The sequence below is a fragment of the Pongo pygmaeus genome, chromosome 16 (assembly GCF_028885625.2).
Source record: "Pongo pygmaeus isolate AG05252 chromosome 16, NHGRI_mPonPyg2-v2.0_pri, whole genome shotgun sequence".
NCBI classification, from domain to species: domain Eukaryota; kingdom Metazoa; phylum Chordata; class Mammalia; order Primates; family Hominidae; genus Pongo; species Pongo pygmaeus.
In genome coordinates this window covers 62,039,561-62,061,723 of record NC_072389.2, presented here as the reverse complement: position 1 = coordinate 62,061,723, position 22,163 = coordinate 62,039,561, and the positions used below count along the sequence as shown (strand labels likewise).

The 22,163-nt window shown below is 35.1% G+C and overlaps 1 protein-coding gene across 10 annotated transcripts in view; it reads left to right on the top strand.

The window, feature by feature from the left end:
• ZNF280D (zinc finger protein 280D) overlaps positions 1–22,163 on the top strand; it is a 102,523-nt gene that overhangs the window by 13,068 nt on the left and 67,292 nt on the right. For 6 of the 10 annotated variants that reach the window (XM_054451081.2, XM_063652645.1, XM_063652649.1 and 3 more), the window contains exons 2-6: positions 12,622–12,665; positions 12,778–12,846; positions 15,644–15,790; positions 18,683–18,748; positions 18,849–18,988. In XM_054451081.2, the coding sequence (XP_054307056.1) occupies positions 12,819–12,846; positions 15,644–15,790; positions 18,683–18,748; positions 18,849–18,988 (381 nt within the window). In that variant the 5' untranslated portion in view covers positions 12,622–12,665; positions 12,778–12,818. The remainder of the gene's footprint in view (positions 1–12,621; positions 12,666–12,777; positions 12,847–15,643; positions 15,791–18,682; positions 18,749–18,848; positions 18,989–22,163) is intronic. The other 4 variants (XM_054451084.2, XM_054451080.2, XM_063652647.1 and 1 more) reach the window with 2 other exon arrangements.

The window sequence follows — 22,163 nt, the reverse complement described above, 5'->3', positions numbered from 1 at the left end:
GTTGTTTTTTAGAGACAATGCTACTGTACATTTAGACTACACTATAGTTGTAAACCTAACTTTTATATTCACTGAGAAACCAAACAATGCGTGTGACTTGCTTTATTGCAATATTCACTTTATTGTGGTGGTCTGGAACAGAGCCCTCAATATCTCTGAAGTGTGCATTTACTGAATTTGAGGTGTGTTTAAATATCTAGATAGCAGTTTTCAGTAGTAAAATAGGAAGGACTGGGACTTAGATGAGATGTCAGGGTGTCTTTCTCTGTCTGTGCTCTTATAAATAAATAAATACGTGAGTTTGGGCATTTTATAAAGAAAAAAGGTTTATTTGGCTCATGGTTCTGCAAGTAGCATGGTACCAGCATCTGCTTGGCTTTTGGTGAGGGCCTCAGGCTGCATCCACTCATGGCAGAAAACAAAGGGGAGTCTGTGTGGGTAGCGATTTATAAGGTGAGAGAGAGGAAGTGAGAGAAAGAGGAGGGAGGTGCCAGGCTTTTGTTTTGTTTGTTTCGTTTTTTTTAAACAACCATTTCTTGTGGGAACTAATAGACTGAGAACTCACTCATTACCTTGAGGACAGCACCAAGCCATTTGTGAGGTATTTGTCTCTTCCACCCAAACACCTCTCATTACCCTACCTGCAACATTGGGGATCAAATTTCAACATGAGGTTTGAGAGACAAACATTCAGACTGTAGCAGAGGTGAATATTTTCTGATCTTATAGGCTGCTGTTGAGAATTGATAGCTGAGACTATGGGATTTATTAGATCTGCTGTTAGGGAACAGTTTATGTGGGACTGAGGTCTAAACTTTGTGGAAAACCTGTTTTTACATTATTTAAGGAGGAAGTGATCTGGAGAATCTCTAAAGAGTTAAAAAGAAGTAGGTGAGTACACAGGACTATTGGTGTATAGAAAATTACTGAGCATGATATTTCAAGAAGTGGGGTTAAAATAGCTGCAAGATAAACAAGGAAAATGCAAATGAAGAAAAGGTAATTTGATTTGGCTATTGGGAGGGTTTTTGGGATCTTGAGGTGGATACTTGCTTTTAGCAAAGCACTGTGGGGTAAATAATGCTGTAGCTGCCCTGCTGTGCTCAGCTCAGTTTTGACTGACAAAGTGGGTAGCAGTAACTAGAGCAAGTGGTTTGCAACCTGGATTGGGTTTGCAGGAGAATTTAGTTGGATGAAGAGGAAGTGATGAAGAGGAAGATATTCCCTGTACCCTGTGTGAAAAAGTTTTCTTTCATATTAAAGCTTTTAATAACTGTACTGATTTAGATTCATTGTAGATTTGAGCAGTCTGTTGAAGCATAGCCTTTCTATGTATTAATATTATATTAAAAGAATTTTGCATTTACAAAAACGTTAAAATTCTAAAAAGTTGATTTATCATGATGCTATAATATTTGAGATGTTTGATCTGAATCTGTGTCTGTGAAGCAGTTGATTTCAGTGGGAGTTTTGATTTAAGCCCGCAGATATCTTTATTAAAATGAAATTAAGATTATTGGCTGTTACTTTTTTTTTTAAGAATATACTTGTTTTGAATTAACTCAAGACTTTTGTTCTCAGTGTTGAGCTTCAACCTAACTGCTTCATTCGTTATATTGTACTTGAAGGGTCTTAGAAAATATTTGGATATAGCAGGTTGATTATCAAATATTTTATTGCTAATTCAAAAATGAAGTTTCATAATTCAACATTTCTAATTAGATTTTTTTTTTTTTAACTGAAATAATGAAAAATCTTCCATATCTTTCAGTGTAGGCAGAAATTTACATACCTCCACTAGACGGAAATATTTACAGTGTTAGGGTTGGAAGGGTTCTTGAAGGGATCTTGAAAGTGAACATTTTCAATCACATAATGCTTAAATTTTTCATATTTTTCTTTGGTGATCTTTCTCACTTAGAGTTCATCTTAGTTTTTGATATTTTAACTGCTAATTGTTTTGTTCTTATATTGAGATGAAGTCTGCCTCCCTGTAATTCGGTATTCCAAATATTCCAGTATTCCTGATGGAGGCAAATAGTGTTGTGTCTGAAATATTCAGTCTTAGAAGTGCCTGGGTTTGAATCCTTGCTCCTCTACTAAGTTTTGTTACTTTGGGCGAGGTACTTACCATGTATAACTAAATTTCCACAGCTGTAAACAGGGGATGATGATAATAGTGTCTACCTCATAGGAGTTTTTGAGGATTAGATGAAATAATGTATGCACTTAATGTTAGCTAATGTTAATGTATACTAATTACAATTATTTTATAATTATATATTTATCATATTGTATAATTTATAATGATAACATAGTAGAATGTAAGGAATGAAGTAATGTTAAAGCTCAATACTAGCAATTCTCTAGTGTGCTCAAAACAAGTAAATATTACTGTTGTTGTTATTATTACTTGAGCCGCACAAAGATCAAGTCACCTTCTTTCCTTCTTTCTCATGACAAACTTTAAAATCTCCGTAAATAGCTTTTACTTCTCCCACCCTATAGTCTCATGTTTTTTAGGTTAAATAACTTTAGTCCTTTCATCTTGACCTAGACAAAGCTCTAGTTCTGAATTCCTTGTAGTGGACATCTGTTATTTTTGCCACCCAGCATCTATTTACTCTTACTTGGTTTTCCATTCTTCCTCCAATCTTTATTCTTGTGCTTTTTGATTAAGACTCTCCCTCTGGTACCAGGGAGAGCATGTGATGTAAGCCCAAACCTATCACAATGCCATAGCATTCCCTTAGTGGTTGGCTTAGGGAAGGGCATGTAATTTTAGCCAAGCCAACCAACTCCAATCATAGCTGGGCCTCTTGTCATTGTCCTGGATTTCAACATTGAAGATGGTTCGACTGGAGCTGTTACAGTCATCCTCAATGGAGATCCTTTATGAGGATAGAATCAATACAGAGGAAGTGAAGCCCAGAAATGGAGAAAGAAACCAGATTCACATGATATTGTTTGAATTATGCCTGTAGTTATTGCTACAAATGAGCCAATAAATATCCTTTTGCATAAGCCAGTTTGAGTTGGGTTTTTGTTGCTTATAGTTGAAAGAATCATGGCCAATATGTAGTATTTCAAGTGGGGGTGTTGATTAGTATAGAATAGGGTAAAATAGTCTTCGCTCTGATTTAATACTCAAATTCTGTTATTTTGACACTGTGTCACAAATCTGATATCAGTCCCCACTTAAAATCCCTCAGTGGTTTTTCATTGTTCTTAGGATAAGGACGGAATTTCTTAACACAGTCTATAGGTGCTTTATTGTTTAACTCTTATCTATCTCTATTGTCTTATCTCTTCCCATGTAACTCCTTGCTTTTTTTTTTTTTTCTTCAGTCACAATAGTTTCTTTGCAGCTTTTCATATTTGCTGGCTTATCTTCTGCCATAGGTCTTTTGCACATTCAGTTCCTTCTTCATGGAATCCTCCCTTCCTTCTCCTGTTTGCCTAGTTAACTCCAACCCTTTCTTCAAATAACAACTTAATCATCACTTTTTTTTTTAGCAAAGCCAATTTTGATTATGCTGACTATAATTCCAGGTTCATAACCTTCATAGCACTTACCATTGTCATTTTACATCTCTTTGTATGGGTGTTTCTCCCTATCTCTAGACCATAAGTTTCATGAGTGCAGTAACTATGTATTAATTTTTGTTCATTATTGTATTCCTACCCAACACACAGTACATGTTCAATCAGTACAGCTGTCCCTTAGTATTCATGAGGGATTGGTTCCAAGACCCCAGTGGATAGCAGAATTTGAGGATGCTCAAGTCCCTTATATAACATGGTGTAGTACTTGGATATAACCTATTCACATGCTCTCATATACTTTAAATCATCTCTAGATTACTTATGATACCTAATACAAAGTAAATGCTATGTAAATAGTTGTTATATATTTTTTAAATGTGCATTTTTTATTGTTCTGTTGTTACTGTTTATTGGTTTTGTTTCTGAATATTTCAGTTCATGGTTGGTTGAATCTGTGGTTGTGGAACCACGGATAGGGAGGGCCAAATGTGCACTTCTGGAATAAATGACCTTCTGTCATGTAGATCTTCTGGTACATCTTCAGCAGACATCTTCAATTTATATTTTTGTTAATTTTTTTTGGGCAAATACAAAACTGTTACTACCATTCATTCTCTTATTGAGATCTTTTAAAGCTTCATTCCATTTATTTATTTAATTAACATATTCCTTCATTTGTTTTTAGAACTAGGGACAGACTGGATAAAGCCTCATTATGCTAGTTTACATGTATTATACTCTCTACTCATGTATAAATTGAATCTGCACACAGTATAGCTTTTATTCAAATCATTGCTATAAATATTGCCCTTAGTTAAGTCATTCAAGGCATTGGAATACCCTTCTTATCCCTTAACCACAACTCTATGTTCAATCACTATTATCTGTTGCATCACACACACCAAACTCTAGTGAGTGGGATTGGGAATAGGGCAGGAGAGGGAATAGGATTCTTACTTTGTGCTTTATATACACTTATGTTTGAACCATTTTCAGTAAACATGTTTTATTTTTTTAAAAAAGTGCTAATGAAAACATTTTTACTTTAAGGATTAATGCATATGTTTCTTCCATGATAGGGTATTTCCTAACCCCTGGCTAGTGTGATTGCTTTTATTCAAACTCCTAACCTAGAAACTCTTAACTTTTTGGTTCATAGGCTGTTATGAGAATTTGATGCACTGTCTTTATCTTTCCACAAATTGAGTATTCACAAAATTTTGCTAACTTTTTTATTTCTATGGTGCCCCCAACACCTTATCAAGAACCTCTGCTGTACCACTTTTAGTTTTTATAATTATAGCAACCATATCCTCTTTTATAAGATCTTTATGTATTCATCATAATCCCCCTAATAGGTAACTTTTTGAGATAGGGTCCTTTTCATATCCTATGAAAAAAGTGTTGAGATTTGCATCTTGCATTAGAAAGAAAATATATTATTTTTCAAATTCTTAATCATTAATATTATTAAGTATTTTATTGTCCTTTCAAAGTCTTGACTGAGCTCACTAACTTGGAGAATTGTTTTGGCTTTAAGGAATCCATCTGGATTTATCTTAATTTCAGAGAATTAACGTGCTAATTCTTTGATAAGTTACCTTCAGAGAATGAAGTTTTTTGTGCAAGTTAGGAGATGGGCAGGGAAAGCTGGCCTCATTGCTCTATCTTTTTATTCTTGGAAAGAGCAGCCTCTTCCAGGACCTGGATTTTCCCTATTCTAGTCCTGATCGCCTTTGAAGGCCACTTCTTTCAAGACTGAATTCCAACCTTTTCCCTTCTCTTTGCCTGTTCACTGTTAAGATTTTCAAATATATAGTCTTTTAAAAATGACATTCGATATTTTTGGTTTGTTTTAAAAATAAAAACTATGGTGTATCCATATATTCCCTTTTTAAAGATCTTTTCTTCCTTAGAGTGCTTATTATTGGGAAACAATAGTCTTCATAAAAATTAGAATCTTTCAGAAATTGGGTGAGATTTATCTTCTACGGTCTCTTAAGATTCTATAATCATCCAGTATTTTGTCTACAGTGTTTTAGCTGCTGATCAGGTGTTTTTAGTAATAAAGTTCGTTTGGTGGGAATGTGCCCTTTTCAAGAATAAGACTGGTTTTTAACAGTAACAACTGGACTGATTCTGAAAAAAGATACTTAGTTTTCTAACACTAAAACATTTGTAAGAAATACTTGAGGCACAAAAGGAAGTATTGATTTGAAATTTCATCTGCTTAAAGGTTGTAAATAAAAAATATAGTAAGTTAATTTCTTTATAAAATTTCATAGCTAAATACCTAAATTTTATTAAATCATTTTAATCATAGGTCTCTCCTTTAATTATATTATTGTTTATCGCTTATGATTTACATTTGCTATCACACAGATTTGTCTTATAGTGCCAAAGTAGGTATCATCATTCACTGCTTTTCTAATCCTGTTACAGTAATTTCCAATTTTCCATAATGGAATCAACAGGCAATGGATAGTAAGGGGATATACAACAGGAGTTTTAAAAATTGCTCTTTTTACTTAAAAGATTTCATATGATTGTAAGGTGATGAACATTAAATAAAAATTAATTTTTGAATACTTTATTGAGATAGTTGGAAGTGCTTGAGGGATCACAAAATCAGGGTTTGAAATATTAGATTGTTATTCATAGTTAAGAATTCACTTTGTATCCTTTAAGCTCTATTCATTTGAGATTGGAATTCTAAAATGATAGTCCTCCATTTCAGTATGCCATTAGTAACATAAAGACTAAAGAATTGCTTATAAAATGAAATAGAATATAAACAGAAGCTGATTTAAGTAGAATGACTTAAATGCCTGATTTCTTGGAAAATTTCTGAGAGTAAAAAAGTGAAAGATCAAACTTTACTGAACCAATAAGCCAGTGTCATCTAAATGATTCCACTGAAAAGCTCATTTTAAGTATATAAGTAAATTGTTAGTTTTTTTATAGATAGAACATTATCTTGAGCTAACTTTATGAGTTAGTTGAACTTCATTTTTATGTGCAATACTTATTTTGACTATAAATTTTCACTATTTGAAATAGTTTTCTTTTTTGTATCTATTAAGTTGATCATATCTTGTTTTGGTGTTGCCAACTTCTTGGTTAGTAATGCAGTCCCCAATTAAAACATTTTTATGGTAGGGAAACAAAAAGAAAGATTAAGTTTATAATGTGATTTTTTGGATTATTTTATTGATTGTATATCTTGAATTTATGCGATTGGGGGAGATGTAGAAGTTAACCATTTGGCCAGGCATGGTGGCTCACACCTGTAATGCCAGCACTTTGGGAGGCCAAGGCGGGCAGATCACTTGAGTTCAGGAGTTCGAGACCAGCCTGGCCAACATGGTGAAACCCTGTCTCTACCAAAAATACAAAATTAGTCGGGTGTGGTGGTGTGCGCCTATAATCCCAGCTACGCGGGAGGCTGAGGCAGGAGAATCACTTGAACCTGGAAGGTGGAGGTTGCAGTGAGCTGAGATGGTGCCACTGCACTCCAGCCTGAGCAACAGAGCAAGACTCCACCTCAGAAAAAAAAAAAAAAAGCTAACCATTCACTATGTTCCTCATAATCACTTTTGTGTTTTAATTACCAGCTATTTATTTATTTATTTTTTAGAAAATAAAATACTAAGATACATGTAGAATGAGTGTTTTTTCTTTTCTTTTCTTTCTTTCTTTTTTTTTTTTTTTTTTTTTTTGGCATGAGGGTCTTACACTGTCACCCAGGCTGGAGTGCAGTGGCCCAGTCTTGGCTCACTGCAGCCTCAACCTCTTGTGGCTGGGACCAGGGGCATGTGCCACCACTCCTGGTAATTTTCTTGTATTTTTTGTGGAGATGGGGTTTTGCCATATTGCTCAGGCTGGTCTTGAACCCCTGAGCTCAAGCCATCCTCTAACCTTGGCCTCCCAAAGTGCTGGGATTATAGGCATGAGCCACCATGCCCAGCCTGAACGTTTTTTTCTTAATAGAAATGGTATAAAGATACCTTATCTAAATGTTAATTTTTATATGTTGGTACTTTTGAATTGGATACTTATTCTATTAGTTTAGTAGTATATAATTTAACAGTGTGTTATGTTTATATGACGGTTAAAATTTTTTTTGGTGTATATTTTAATTAGAAATGCTTTTTTAAAAAGCATTTCATTTTAAAAAGATGAAAATTTTTAAAAAGAAAAATAGGATAGATTTGAGAGCCACAGTCTGTAAGATATATTTATAAAGCTAAAATTTCATCATGAGAAATTTCACTGTAATGAAGGTCATGTACCACATAATGATGTTTAGGCCAAGGACAGACTGCATTATATAATATGGTGGTCCTGTAAGATTATAATGGACTGAAAAATTCCTATTACCTAGTGATTTGTGTTATAATTGCCTGCAGTATTCAGTACAGTAACATGCTATACAGGTTTATAGCCTAGGAGCAATAGGCTATACCGTATAGCTTGGATGTATAGTAGGCAATACCATCTAGGTTTGTGTAAGTACTATAGACTCTATGATGTTCTCACAACTACAAAATCATCTAATGATACATTTGTCAGAACTTATCCCTGTCCTTAAGTGATGCATGACCATAAAACAAAATGATTTCTAAATGCTTAGCTGATAGCACGTAAATTCCAGTATAATAGAATTGGGATCAGTTCTTTTTTTTTTTTTTTTTTTTGAGATTGAGTCTTGCTCTGTCGCCCAGACTGGAGTGCAGTGGCACGATCTCAGCTCACTACTGCAACCTCTGCCTCCTGGTTAAAGCCATTCTTCTTCAGCCTCCTGAGTAGCTTGGATTACAGGCATGCTCCACCATGCCCGGCTAATTTTTTTTATTTTTAGTAGAGTCCCGGTTTCACCATGTTGGCCAGGCTGTTCTTGAACTCCTGACCTCAAGTGATCCACCTGCCTCAGCCTCCCAAAGTGCTGGAATTACAGGTGTGAACCACCATGCCTGGCCTAGAGTTCTTTAAAATGGGATTTATCTCAGAGTTAAAAAGAGTTAAACATCATTGAGTGGTTTCTATGTGCCAGGCACTGAGATGTGTTTTACATATATTATCTCATTTAATCTTCACTATAATCCAATGACATGTCTATTTTTATTTTATATGTATATGTAAATGGTAAATGTATATATAAAAAGCAGTAAAGCAAGGCACTAGGTTAACTAACCTGTCCAACATCATATTGGTGATAAGTGATTGAGTCAGAATTTGAATTTGGCATTCATTCTTCACCATGTTTTACTCTTCATGGTTACTAAATGTTTAAAGTATACAATAGATTTTGAGCTGAATTAAGCCAGAATCTTTCAGTTGAACTATAAGCCTGAGAGCTAGAATTGAAGATGACTTGGCAGAAAGTTGTGGCCATGCTGGTACTATGACTTGGTTTTCCTGGTTTCTAGTGCAATATTCTTTTTTTAAATGTGCAGAAACTACAGTTGTAGTTTGTGAAATTGCTTAATTTTTTTCTTATCAGAAAGTAAAGAGGACTATATCTAGTATATAGCACACCTGTGTCCGTAGTATGTGCTCTGTACTTGATCACATGCAGTATTAATATTATTTAACACAGCAGCATTACATCGGGTGATATCTGTCAATGGATGAAAGTGAAAATTTCAGATAGTTAAAACACTTAGACCCACATTTCCATTGATTTCTAATTTTTTTATAGAAAAAATGTTTTAAGCTATAGTTTAATTTTAGATAAAAACTGAAACCAAAAATTTATAAAATAGGAATTATAATTATTTATGTGGGCAGTATCCATAAATGAATGGAATTTATTTTAAGTCAGTTACTTGGAATTCATTTTTCCCCCATGCAAACAGTATATTAAATATGGGCATGTAATCTGTACCTGAGTTAGTAGTTGAAGTTGAGAGTCCTCTTTTTTTTTTTTTCCTGGCTATTTTATTTTATTGAGAGACAAAGTCTTGCTCTCTTGCCCGGGCTGGAGTACAGTGGTGCAGTCTCAGCTCACTGCAACCTCCCTCTGCCTGCCTCTTGGGTTCAAGCGATTCCCCTGCCTCAGCTTCCCAAGTAGCTGAGACTACAGGCGTGTGCCACCACGCCCAGCTAATTTTTGTATTTTTTAGTAGAGACAGGGTTTGACTCTGTGTTGGCCAGGCTGGTCTCAAACTCCTGACCTCAGGTGATCCACTCACCTTGGCCTCCCAAAGTGTTGGGATTACAGGCGTGAGCCGCCGCGCCTGACCTTTTCTGGCTGTCTTAAAGAGCCAACTCTGAGCTGAGGCCTTTGATGTCTCCCTTGAACATCTTTGTTGGATATATTCTCTGGCAGCAGATTTAGTATTTATTTATTTTATTATACTTGAAGTTCTAGGGTACATGTGCACAACGTGCAGGTTTGTTACATATGTATACACGTGCCACGTTGGTGTGCTGCACCCATTAACTCGTCATTTACATTAGGTATATCTCCTAATCCTATTCCTCCCCCGTCCCCCCACCCCACGACAGGCCCGGGTGTGTGATGTTCCCCTTCCTGTGTCCAAGTGTTCTCATTGTTCAATTCCCACCTATGAGTGAGAACATGTGGTGTTTGGTTTTTTGTCCTTGAGATAGTTTGCTAAGAATGATGGATTCCAGTTTCATCCATGTCCCTACAAAGAACATGAACTCATCCTTTTTTATGGCTGCATAGTATTCCATGGTGTATATGTGCCACATTTTCTTAATCCAATCTATCATTGATGGACATTTGGATTGGCTCCAAGTCTTTGCTATTGTGAATAGTGCCGCAGTAAACATACGTGTGCATGTGTCTTTATAGCAGCATGATTTAAAGTCCTTTGGGTATATACCCAGTAGTGGAAGGGCTGGGTCAAATGGTATTTCTAGTACTAGATCCTTGAGGAATCACCACACTGTCTTCCACAATGGTTGAACTGGTTTATAGTCCCACCAACAGTGTAAAAGTGTTCCTATTTCTCCGCATCCTCTCCAGCATCTGTTGTTTCCTGACTTTTTAATGATTGCCATTCTAACTGGTGTGAGATGGTATCTCATTGTGGTTTTGACTTGCATTTCTCTAATAGCCAGTGATGATGAGCATTTTTTCATGTGTCTGTTGGCTGCATAAATGTCTTCTTTCGAGAAGTATCTGTTCATATCCTTTGCCCACTTTTTGATGGGGTTGTTTGTTTTTTTCTTATAAATTTGTTTGAGTTATTTGTAGATTCTGGATATTAGCCCTTTGTCAGATGAGTAGACTGCAAAAATTTTCTCCCATTCTGTAGGTTCCCTGTTCACTCTGATGGTAGTTTCTTTTGCTGTGCAGAAGCTCTTTAGTTGAATTAGATCCCATTTGTCAATTTTGGCTTTTGTTGCCATTGCTTTTGGTATTTTAGACATGAAGTCCTTGCCCATGCCTGTGTCCTGAATGGTATTGCCTAGGTTTTCTTCTAGGGTTTTTATGGTTTTAGGTCTAACATTTAAGTCTTTAATCCATCTTGAATTAATTTTTGTATAAGGTGTAAGGAAGGGATCCAGTTTCAGCTTTCTACCTATGGCTAGCCAGTTTTCCCAGCACCATTTATTAAATAGAGAATCCTTTCCCCATTTCTTGTTTTTGTCAGGTTTGTCAAAGATCAGATGGTTGTAGATGTGTGGTATTATTTCTGAGGGCTTTGTTCTGTTCCATTGGTCTATATCTCTGTTTTGGTACCAGTACCATGCTGTTTTGGTTACTGTAGCCTTGTAGTATAGTTTGAAGTCAGGTATCTTTCATAGAATTCTGTGCCTTACCAACAAAATTCTGAAGCCAATAGATACTTATATGATCACTTAAAAACATTATGTATGAGTCCATAGGATATGTAATTGTGAATCTTAAAAATATTCTGTGTTCCTGGTATTGATAAGTCCTTAATATGAAGCAAGAATTATCATGTATTTATCTGGAATAAGCATTATACTGTTGCTAGTGGGACAAGCTACAGCTATTCAAAAATTGAGTTAAAGAGATTTTTAATAGTACAACTTTAGAACTAGGGGATATTTAGTTAAGCACAAGATTCACTAGAGTCTTATGTGATAGTAACTCAGAATAACTGAATTAATAACAATAACTTCTGAAATTAAAGTAATAATTTTTCCTTTGTACTAATTCAGTTTACATAATTTGGAAATTGAAAAGTAGGAAAGCTTGCTTTTGTCAGCGTAAGGATAAAGAGGAAAGTGAAGGTTGAATTAGTTATATATTCCAGTGTTTTAGATTTCCATTGTTTAGTTGTTGACGTTTTTTGCTTTATAACTCAGTTTAATAAAAGCTTGTTTATTTTGTAAAATTTATGCTATTGCGTGTGCGTGGAAATTCAAAAAACAGATTCCCAGTTTGAATAAAGCAATTCAAATAGTTTTTTTAAAAATGTTTATTCTAACAGCATTTTTAAAGCCAAATAAATTATTGACATACTAGATTGTAAACTTCTGAAGTCTAGGAATGTGACTTACTCATTTTTGTTTTCCCCTGAGCTTAGCACATTCCCTTCCATACAGAAGGCCATGAGTAGTTATTTTTTGAATGAATTAATCTATGATGAAATATTTCCAATGAATTTTCTGTTCCCTTTCAGTTGATAAAAAGCCAGAAAGATATAAACTAAAATTTGTTTAAAATTGTGTTTTCTTGTGGAAATAATTACATGTATTTCTGAAATACAAAGAAAAGATAACAGTTAAAGATTAATGTCACTCAGCATTTGAAAAGTTAGATTTCCAAAAACAATACATTGTAAGGTGTTTACTCATTTTTACTAAATACTTTTAAAAATTATTTGTAATTTACGAATCGTCACATTTCTTCAAGTATTAAGTGCCAAGTATAATCACCATTTATTTATTAAATTTGGGTTTATTCAGGAATGAACCAATTATGTAAAATGAACTATATGAACTATATCTGATATATGTGTATATTAGATATATCAAACATAATTGACCTCTGTATAGGAGAAAAGATTAAATATGTATACGTCTAATTTAATGAAGTCCACCCTAATAGTTGGTATCTTTATTTTATAGGAAGGAAAACAGAAATAACTTGCTGCCTTGTCTGGAGTCACATGGTGAGTTTAGAGGTTAACCTTACATCCAATAATTTGTGAATCCCAAGTTTCATGTTTCAATATTTGGTGTTACTTAAAGTGACTCATTAAATTGACTGATATCATGTGTCAGTACTTAGGTGACAATTTACAGAAAGTCATCTCTGCAGCTTGATGGGCGACAACCCTTTTCAACCAAAAAGTAAGTGTTGCTGCCACAACTAATACTAGTATGTGTGGCTTTCGTATCACTTTACTTCAGGAGAAAGGATGAAAGTTGGGAGACATTTTTTAAAAAACAAAAATGCTTAAAATTGTTAAAGTAACAAATGTTCACATAAAAACAAGTAATATAAATAAAAAAGTAAAATAAAAGTGTTTTCCCCCATTATCAGAAGAAACTACTTTTACTAATTTGGTACATATAATCATACATGTTTCTTCTGTACATAGACAAAAAATAAACTATTTCTAAAAAAATTGTAAAGCTATTATGTATTAAAATTTTTTTTTCTCAAAAATATGTCCTGGGTATATTAACAATGGCAGTGCCCTGTTAAAAAGAACAAGGAAGACCTTTGTATACTATATGAGTTTGCTAGGGCTGCCATAACAAAGTACCACAGACTGGGTGGCTTACACAATGGACATTTTTCTCATAATTCTTGAGGCTAGAAGTCCAAGATTAAGGTGTTGATAGGATTGATTTCTTCTGGGGGCCATATGGGAAGGGTTTGAGGCCTCTCTTCTTGACTTGTAGATGGCCATCTTCTCTTTTTTTTTTTTTTTTTTGAGACATTCTCACTCTCACCCAGGCTGGAGTGCAGTGGCACAGCCTCGGCTCATTGCAACCTCCTCTTCCTGGGCTCAAGTGATTCTCCCGCCTCAGCCTCCTGAGTAGCTGGGACTGCAGGTACTCGCCACCAAGCCTGGCTAATTTTTTTTCTATTTTTAGTAGAGACTGGGTTTCACCATGTTGGCCAGGCTGGTATCGAACTCCTGACGTCAGGTGATCCGCCTGCGTCAGCCTCCCAAAGTGTTGTGATTACAGGTGTGAGCCACTGTGCCTGTCCTCCATCTTCTCCTTACATCTTCATGTGATCTCCTTTCCTGCTTGTATCTGTGTCCTAATCTCCTCTTCTATTAAGGACACCAGTCATACTAGATTAGGGCCCACCCTACTAACCTTATTTTAATTTAATTACTTCTGAGGACCCAATCTCCAAATATAGTCACATTCTATGGTGGTGAGGGTTAGGTCTTAAACATATGAATTTTGAGAAAACACAGTTCAGCCTATACGTACACCAACTGGATATAAATGATACTTTTGTTATTACTATACAACGAGTCTCCCTAATTGTTTAAAATTATGCATTTTCTGACTTCGCCTAGTCCATAGATTATTATATGCCATGTGTGCCTACTGCCCCTCTAATGTATAGGGGGAAATGTATTCCTATATGACCTTGGACATATAAAATTAAGACACATGAAAAAATAGCAGTTTGAGATCATATATGTTAAATCTTGAATTGCATGATATTGATTATCAGTGTAGTTCAGATTTTGAAGGAAAGTAAAATCTAATGGTTTACAAGAAGAATTATAATTGAACCAAGAGTTAGGAGGGCCAGGGAGTTAATATTTTGTTGAGTATCCACTTGATTTTAGATGCTTTATGTGGCATTTTCTTGAATCTATGTAATACTTCTATTAGGTAGATATCATACTTGTGTTATAGATGAGGAAAATAGGTTCAAGTAACTTCTCTAGAGTCATATGATTAGAAACAGTGGAGTAAAGATTTGAATTATTCAACTTGATATCAACTCTCTGCTCTCTTTGCTCCAGACTGGAGTGATATAGATTGTGAAGCTGAGAAGGAAAGATATTCTAGGTAGAAGAAGTGGTATAAATAATCGCTCTGAGACACACAATAAGGCTGGTATTTCAAGTATTTAAAAAACAAATGCTAAGTTATGACTTGCCAATGAAAATTAGTATTTTTAATTATTAGATTTGAAGAACTCTGTATAATTAGTAAAGTAGTACAGTTTAGAGAAAAAAGTTTCATGATATTGATGGCATTTAGGAAAATGGGAAGGCCTTTTTTTTTGGTAGGTGGACGATACTATAACATTAGACTGGGAAATGATTTGTGACATTCTTCCTGTGAGAAATATCTACTTTGCCCTTAATCGAATAAGCCTAATTAGTTTTCCGTATTCTATTCTAGCATCTCTTCCCTGCTGTGTTCTGTGCCTGGCATTTTTTTTTTTTTTTTTTAAAGACATACTCTCACTCTGTCACCCCTGGCTGGAATGCAGTGGCATGATCTCAGCTCACTGCAACCTCCACCTCCTAGATTCAAGCGATTCTCCTGACTCAGCCTCCCAAGGAGCTGGGATTACAGATGCGGGCCACCATGCCCGGCTAATTTTTTTCTATTTTTAGTAGAGATGGGGATTCACCATGTTGGCCAGGCTGGTCTCAAAGTCCTGACCTCGAGCAATCTGTCTGTCTCGGCTTCCCAAAGTGCTGGGATTACAGGTGTGAGCCACTGCTCCCATCCTGCCTGGCATTCTTGAATATGGTTTAGTTTATCCAGTTTATCTCCCACCTGTTGCCTATTATTCTTAGTTTATCTGCCTTTTGTGAATACATTTTTAAAAGACAATGGGTATAATCCTTTTTGTAGAGATAATCATATTCTATGTATATGACTGAAACTCACTTTCACTGAATTTGACTTCCAAATTTTCTGTCTACGGTAAATAACCACTGTCATTGATTATCTGTTTATCTAAATTTTACTATTTAATATTTTAGAGAGTAAGCTCTGTATTTCTCACTGTTGTTACCACATACTGACTACAAATATCAATTCAGAAATTGCTATTAAGATTATTAAAGTACATCTTAAATTTAATGCTATGTATTACAAAAATGTTTTTATTTTCAAAAATGAGGTTTACTTCTCTCCTTTTGAAAATTAGGTAATTCAAAAATGGCAGAACTGTTTATGGAATGTGAAGAAGAGGAGCTGGAACCATGGCAGAAGAAAGTAAAAGAAGTTGAGGATGACGATGATGATGAGCCAATCTTTGTTGGAGAGATATCAAGTTCAAAACCAGCAATTTCAAGTAAGCATTTACTAATTTTAGTGAAACCAAGCTTTATAAGGTATTATTTCTAATAGAAAAACTTGTGAACTGTTTAATAGGTACCTGATGTTCATGTTCCACTGTAAAGAGTTAGGTATCAGAGATTGGGTGGTAGGCCAGTAAGAACTTGAAACTCAGGATGGGGATGTGATTGGGGACTTGAGGAAGGAGGTAAGAGATTAAATATCAGATATCAGAAAAGAGAAATGGACTGAGATTAGCTGGTGACCCTGGAGGTCTTCTGAGATTAGAAATCATAATTTTTAATGGAGTTAAGTAATTTATTTATTTATTTATTTTGAGACAGGGTCTCACTCTGTCGCTAGTCTGGAGTGCAGTGGTGCAGTCACAGCTCACTGTAGCCTCAACCTCCTTGGCTCAAGCGATCCTCCCACCTCAGCTTCCCAAGTAGCTGGGACTACAGGCGTGTGTTACCATGCCTGGCTAATTTTTGTATTTTTTGTAGAGACAGGGTCTCACCATGCTGCCCAGGCTGCTCTCGAACTCCTGAGCTCAAATGATCCACCTGCCTCGGACTCCCCAAGTGCTAAAATTACAGGTGTGAGTCACTGCACTTAGCCTTAAGTAACATATTTATCTGTTTATTCTTTTTTATTTTTCTCAAACCCAGAAGAAGAGAAAATAAAACATTTGGAATGCTTTGCTTAAAATTTCAGAATATACGAAGTGAGTTTTTGTTAGTCTCAAACGGGACTTCTCACATCTAGTCCTCACTGCAGTGTCATCTATACATGGCTTCAAAATGTATAGGTGATGAATGATTGCACAGACTCTGGCCGGTGTACCAATAGAAGCTGCAGCTTCTGACCATATCCGTCTTCCAGCAACTTCTTTTTATATTCATGAAAGAGAATGGCGCTGTCTACAGCCACTGTACTTGGATGATGTAGCATTTAGTACATTTAAATCCTTAAGGCTTTTGGGCAGAACAACTTGGTACCTTTGTGGCTTATTAGCTTTGAATTAGAGAATTGGGCTTGACATTGTTATAATATTAACGTGCAGATACTGATGACATTTGTTAAAATGTCCACTCAAAAATGTATGACAGTGCAGAGAAATAATGTACAAATTTCAGGGAGAAAGAGAAAATAGATTCTTTTCCATTTCATTTACTTGTTTGTTTGAAGCCAGGAGAATTTACCAAAGAATTTTATGTACCCAGTTTACTAGTGTGTGTGTGTGTTTACTTACCATGGTAGTGCTTAAAAATGTGATTAAGAGACCAAAATTTTCAGAAAGCCTAGTTCTTGCTTCGCTTACCTCTAAACTTGGATTGGCACCTTTATTCAGTTTTATCAGAGAGAGAGTAATTTCACCAATTGAATTTTCAATACTGTTTCCTGTGGCACATTGGTCATCTCTCATGGAATGCTAAGTGTAGTGCCACTTGGATTATAAAATGAATTAGGCATGATGGCATCGTTGGTGATAGTGGGACATAATATTCTATTAATTATTGTTTTATACTGAAATATTATATTGCAAAATTCAAACTCTTATTGAAAACATGACAGTTAAGATTCAAGTTGAATTTATACTGATTGTAGATGACTCTTCATGGTATTCAGGTAGAACATTGTACATTAGTTTTAAAATAATTCCATCAAGAAGGGGATTGACCACAACAGAATTTCTTTTCTACAGTGTTAAGGTGAATAATTTAAATGGTTTTATTGTTGTTTTATTTGTAAGCCATAAAATATGTTAACATATGGAACATGAGTTAAATGTTTATATAAAACTGCAAGAAAGGAGGGCAAAAACTTGTGATCCATAAACTACACCCACTAAAAAGTACTACAGCAATAGCTCTTTCATGGTTTGAGTAAATATTTAATCCTGAATTTCTGAATGAAAACAGTTTCAAGTTCTTTGAGTAGATCTTTCTCTAATAAGACTTCTGTAGTGTTTAATTACAGAGCACTGCATTGACCTTATCAGAAAACAACCATATTTCTGTGTGAACCATTATTTTATAGAATTACTTAATGGGATCTGGTGTCTTTCTACTGTGAGGAAGATAAAAGAAATTTTTATGAGATTTGGTGGGTGTTTTTGGGTTTTTTTTGGTGCTTTTTACCTTTTTCTAACCAGCAATTTTAGGCAAACCCTCATGCTTCCAAACTATAATTTGATAAGCTAGAAGTTACAGAGTTTACATGCATGCGAGAATGAGGAACTTTAAATTGATCCTGAAAGTCATGGCAGGCTCAGATTGACTTCTGGTGTAGTGGTGAATTTGAAACCTCTTAACTAATAAAATGCTATGATAAACGATTGGTTCACTTTAGTCTGCAATCTCTGATAGTTTTTCTTTTTTAACTCAAAACTAATAGTAGATAATCCAATGAGATTTTCTGTAATGCAGCTTCAAGGCTTTTAGAGGAGTGAATGAAGTGTAGAGGTTGGGCAAGGATTTGATTTTGAATCATAGGAACCTGACTGTATGTAACAGCCCTGTCATCATGCAAAGAAAGATATACATTTAAATTATAGGTTATATATAAATATATTTTTGGAAAATTTTTCTTAACTATGTGATGTTTCTTTGCAAGCACAATGTTTTGACTCACCTGTAGTCAGATTTGTCATTCCCTTCTGGCTTTTGGATTTTGCGTTACAATGAGAAAGATTGTTCTTAGTCTGTAAAACAAAGTCTGGTTATCTTGTTTCTTTTTTTATTAGATAAAGATGTATGTGTTTAAAATGAACTATATTCTTAAATCAGTGATTAGTTATATACTCCGTCCATAAATCTGTTTAAATGTTTTCAATTCATGATTTCTATTATCTTAATAGGTATTTCATTCAAACAATGAATTTTAAAATAAATATAATCTTTTATAGATATTTTGAACAGAGTTAACCCCAGCTCATATTCAAGGGGACTAAAGAATGGTGCACTCAGTCGAGGTACAGTATTATTATACTATTTTAATTTTAAAGTGAAGTATTTTGACAAAATTGATTATGTACAAATAATTTCAATATATTGTGTTACTTTAAAATACAGGTATTACTGCTGCATTCAAGCCTACAAGTCAACACTACACGAATCCAACATCAAATCCAGTGCCTGCCTCACCAATAAATTTTCATCCTGAGTCTAGATCTTCAGATAGTTCTGTTATTGTTCAGCCTTTTTCTAAACCTGTAAGTGTTTCTAAAACTATACAGCCAGCTCAGGGATCCATTGGATGTTGTTTATCAATATCAACAGTACCCAGTTACAATTCTGGACTGTCATAAGTAGTCATCCAGTAGAAGCACAGTTAGCATCAGAAAATGTCACCATGTTTTTGCTAGCTCAAGCAGTACCCCAAGTAATAACTGAAGGAGCTAACTACCCAACCTGTTAATAACAGGCCGTATGCCTAAATAGGTACAGTAATGAAAACTATGCTATCAAAATATGAATAAAATTATAATCAGCAATAAATATTGCATAATGACAAATATTTAAGATTGTAGACGGGGCCAGGTATTCTTAATTGGGAAAACAGTCAAGTGATCATCATAGCTGATTCTGATTCTGAAAACATTCCTTCATAGTTCAGTTAGTTAAAAAAAACAAACATTTTTTCCTATTACAAAAAACTCCCACTTTTTTTGTTACAAAAAGTAATAGAAAATGGTAATAGTTAACATTCATTGAGCTGTTAATATGTGTAAGGCTTTGTGTTAAATACTGTAGGTAAATTCATTTCATTTAGTTCTTAAACATCCCCATGAAATAAACACTATTATTATCCTCATTTTTAGTTGAGGAAACTGAGGCTCATAGAGGTTGAAAGATTTATTCAAGATCCCAAAGCTGGCAGTTGATGGATCTGGGATTTCAATCCAACCTAACCCATAGTTTATATGTATATGCACACATACATACATACATGTTGTATATAAATGTACACTTTTTTAGACATGAAAAAATTGCCTTACTTGAACAGTTCTCAGACTGTAGTTTGTAATCCCCTGGGGTTCTCCAAGACCCTTTCAGAGGTTTGAGGGTCAACAGTGTTGTCATTATAATCAAAGACTGTTTTCCTTTTCCACTGTGTTGGCATTTGCACTGGTGATGCTAAAGTAATGGTGGATAAGCTGCTGGTGCCTTAGTGTGAATCAAGGTAGTGCCACCAAAGTGTACTTGTAGTTTCTGTATTAATCACCTGCCATGCACTCACAGTAAACTACATTACTCAACTGAGTATTACTCAGTTAATACCCAATCCCTGATGAAGTATTAAAATGTTATCAGTTTTGTTAACTCTCTACACTTGAATGTGTGTTTTTTAAAATATTCTGTGTGATGACATGGGTAGTATGCATAAAGTACCTCTGTGTCCTGAAGTATGATGGTTGTCTTGAGGAAAAGCACTTGTGTGATTAAATTGTGAGGTAAACTACCTGATTTTTTTTTGTTGTTACATGAAAGAATGACTGACAAACCATGGTGTGTTAGATAATTATTTCTGTGTATCAATATTACCACAAACTTACACAGCTTAAAACAACATACACTCTTTATCTCATGATCTCACAATTTCTGTGGGTCAGGAATCAGGTCATGGCTTAGGTGGGTTTTCTGCTTAAGGATCTCACAAGGCTGCATTCAAGATGTGGTCCCTGAAGTTGCAGTTTCATCTGAAATTCTATTGGGGAAGTATTTGCTTCCAAGTTCACATGGTGGTTGGTAGCATTCAGTTCCTTAAGAGTTGTTGGACTGAGAATCTCAGTATCTTGTTGGCTTTTGGCTGGCTCCTTGCCAGGTAGGTCTTCCCAATAAGGCTGCTTGCTTCCTCAAAGCTAGCAGGTGAGAGTGAGTCCTTAGCAAGATGCCCTGACAGTCTTAGGTAACATAATCACGTACACAAAAATCATATATAGCCTGTCACCTTTGTTGTATGCTGTTGGTTAAAAGCAAGTCAGAGGTCCTGTCCACACTCAGTGGGAGGGAATTACACAGGACATGATACCAGGACCTGGGGATTATGGGTAATGACATTTACATGGAGGCCACTTTAGAATCTGTCTGCCACACACACTTAGTCAATCTTGATTGTTTGGCAAACATTTCCTCAATCCTGTCACTTCAGCAAAAGTAATTGATAGTAATATTTCTTACCAATGGTAAAATTTGAACTTTTAAGCAGAAATTAGAATTTTGGAAAACTCATTTGCCACCATGATCTTGGCAGCTTTTGAATACTTTTAAGAGTTTTCTGATGGGTGGTGGTGTTCATAAATAATGATTTTTAAAATATTGTGTAATGAACTATGTCACCATTTGGAAGACCTGTGTAATTCAGTGAAACCAGTGTTTTCCACATAGCTAGTATATATACTACAAAAGTGTGCATGGGTAAAACATCCATTTAAAAGCTAAGATAGACCAATGATTTTAATGGAACGGGTGTTCTGGGATACGGTTTCAGATTTCACACTGCAACAAACCTTTAAGAAAGTACCAACTGTTCAGTTTTGGTATAGTATCAAAGTAGTATATCCACAGTTAATTAAAACCCTATTAAAACACTCCCTTTTCCAGTTATATATTCCTGTGAGGCAGAATTTAATAATATTCCTCAACCAAAACAACATGTCCTAGTAGACCGAAGGCAGAAGCAGATAAGAGACTAAAACAATTTTTGATTAAGCTAGATATTTAAGAGCTTTGCAAAGATGTGAAACAATGCCACTTTTCACTAGTTTTTTTTTGCGTTTGCAAGTCATTTTTCATTAAAATGTTATTTATGTTAATCTGTAATGAGTTTGTTATTTTAAAATGAATAAATAAATATTATAAAATATTCTCTGTTTTAATTTCTAATATGGAAAATATTGATAGATATAACCAATGTGAACAAAAAGTCTTTTTGGGTTCAACAATTTTAAAGTGCATAAGATGATTCTGAAGCCAAAGAGTTAGGGCACCACTGTCTCAGAAAAATAGTAGTAAATTTTCCTAAAAATGTATATTGTTTAAATAATAAGAACAATAAGGGAGACTGCTGAGTCTCTATCTTGAATCATCTAAGGTTCCACAGGCTATTTTTAATGTTTTAAAAAATGTAATAGGTGGCTGGTGCATGGTGGCTCACGCCTGTAGTCCCAGCACTTTGGGAGGCCGAGGCGAGCGGATCACCTGAGGTCAGGAATTTGAGACCAGCCTGGCCAACAGGGCAAAACCCCGTCTCTACTAAAAATACAAAAGTTAGCTGGGCCTGGTGATGGGCGCCTGTAATCCCAGCTACTTGGGAGGCTGAGGCAGGAGAATCACTTGAACCTGGGAGGTGGAGGTTGCAGTGAGCTAAGATCCTGCCACTGCACT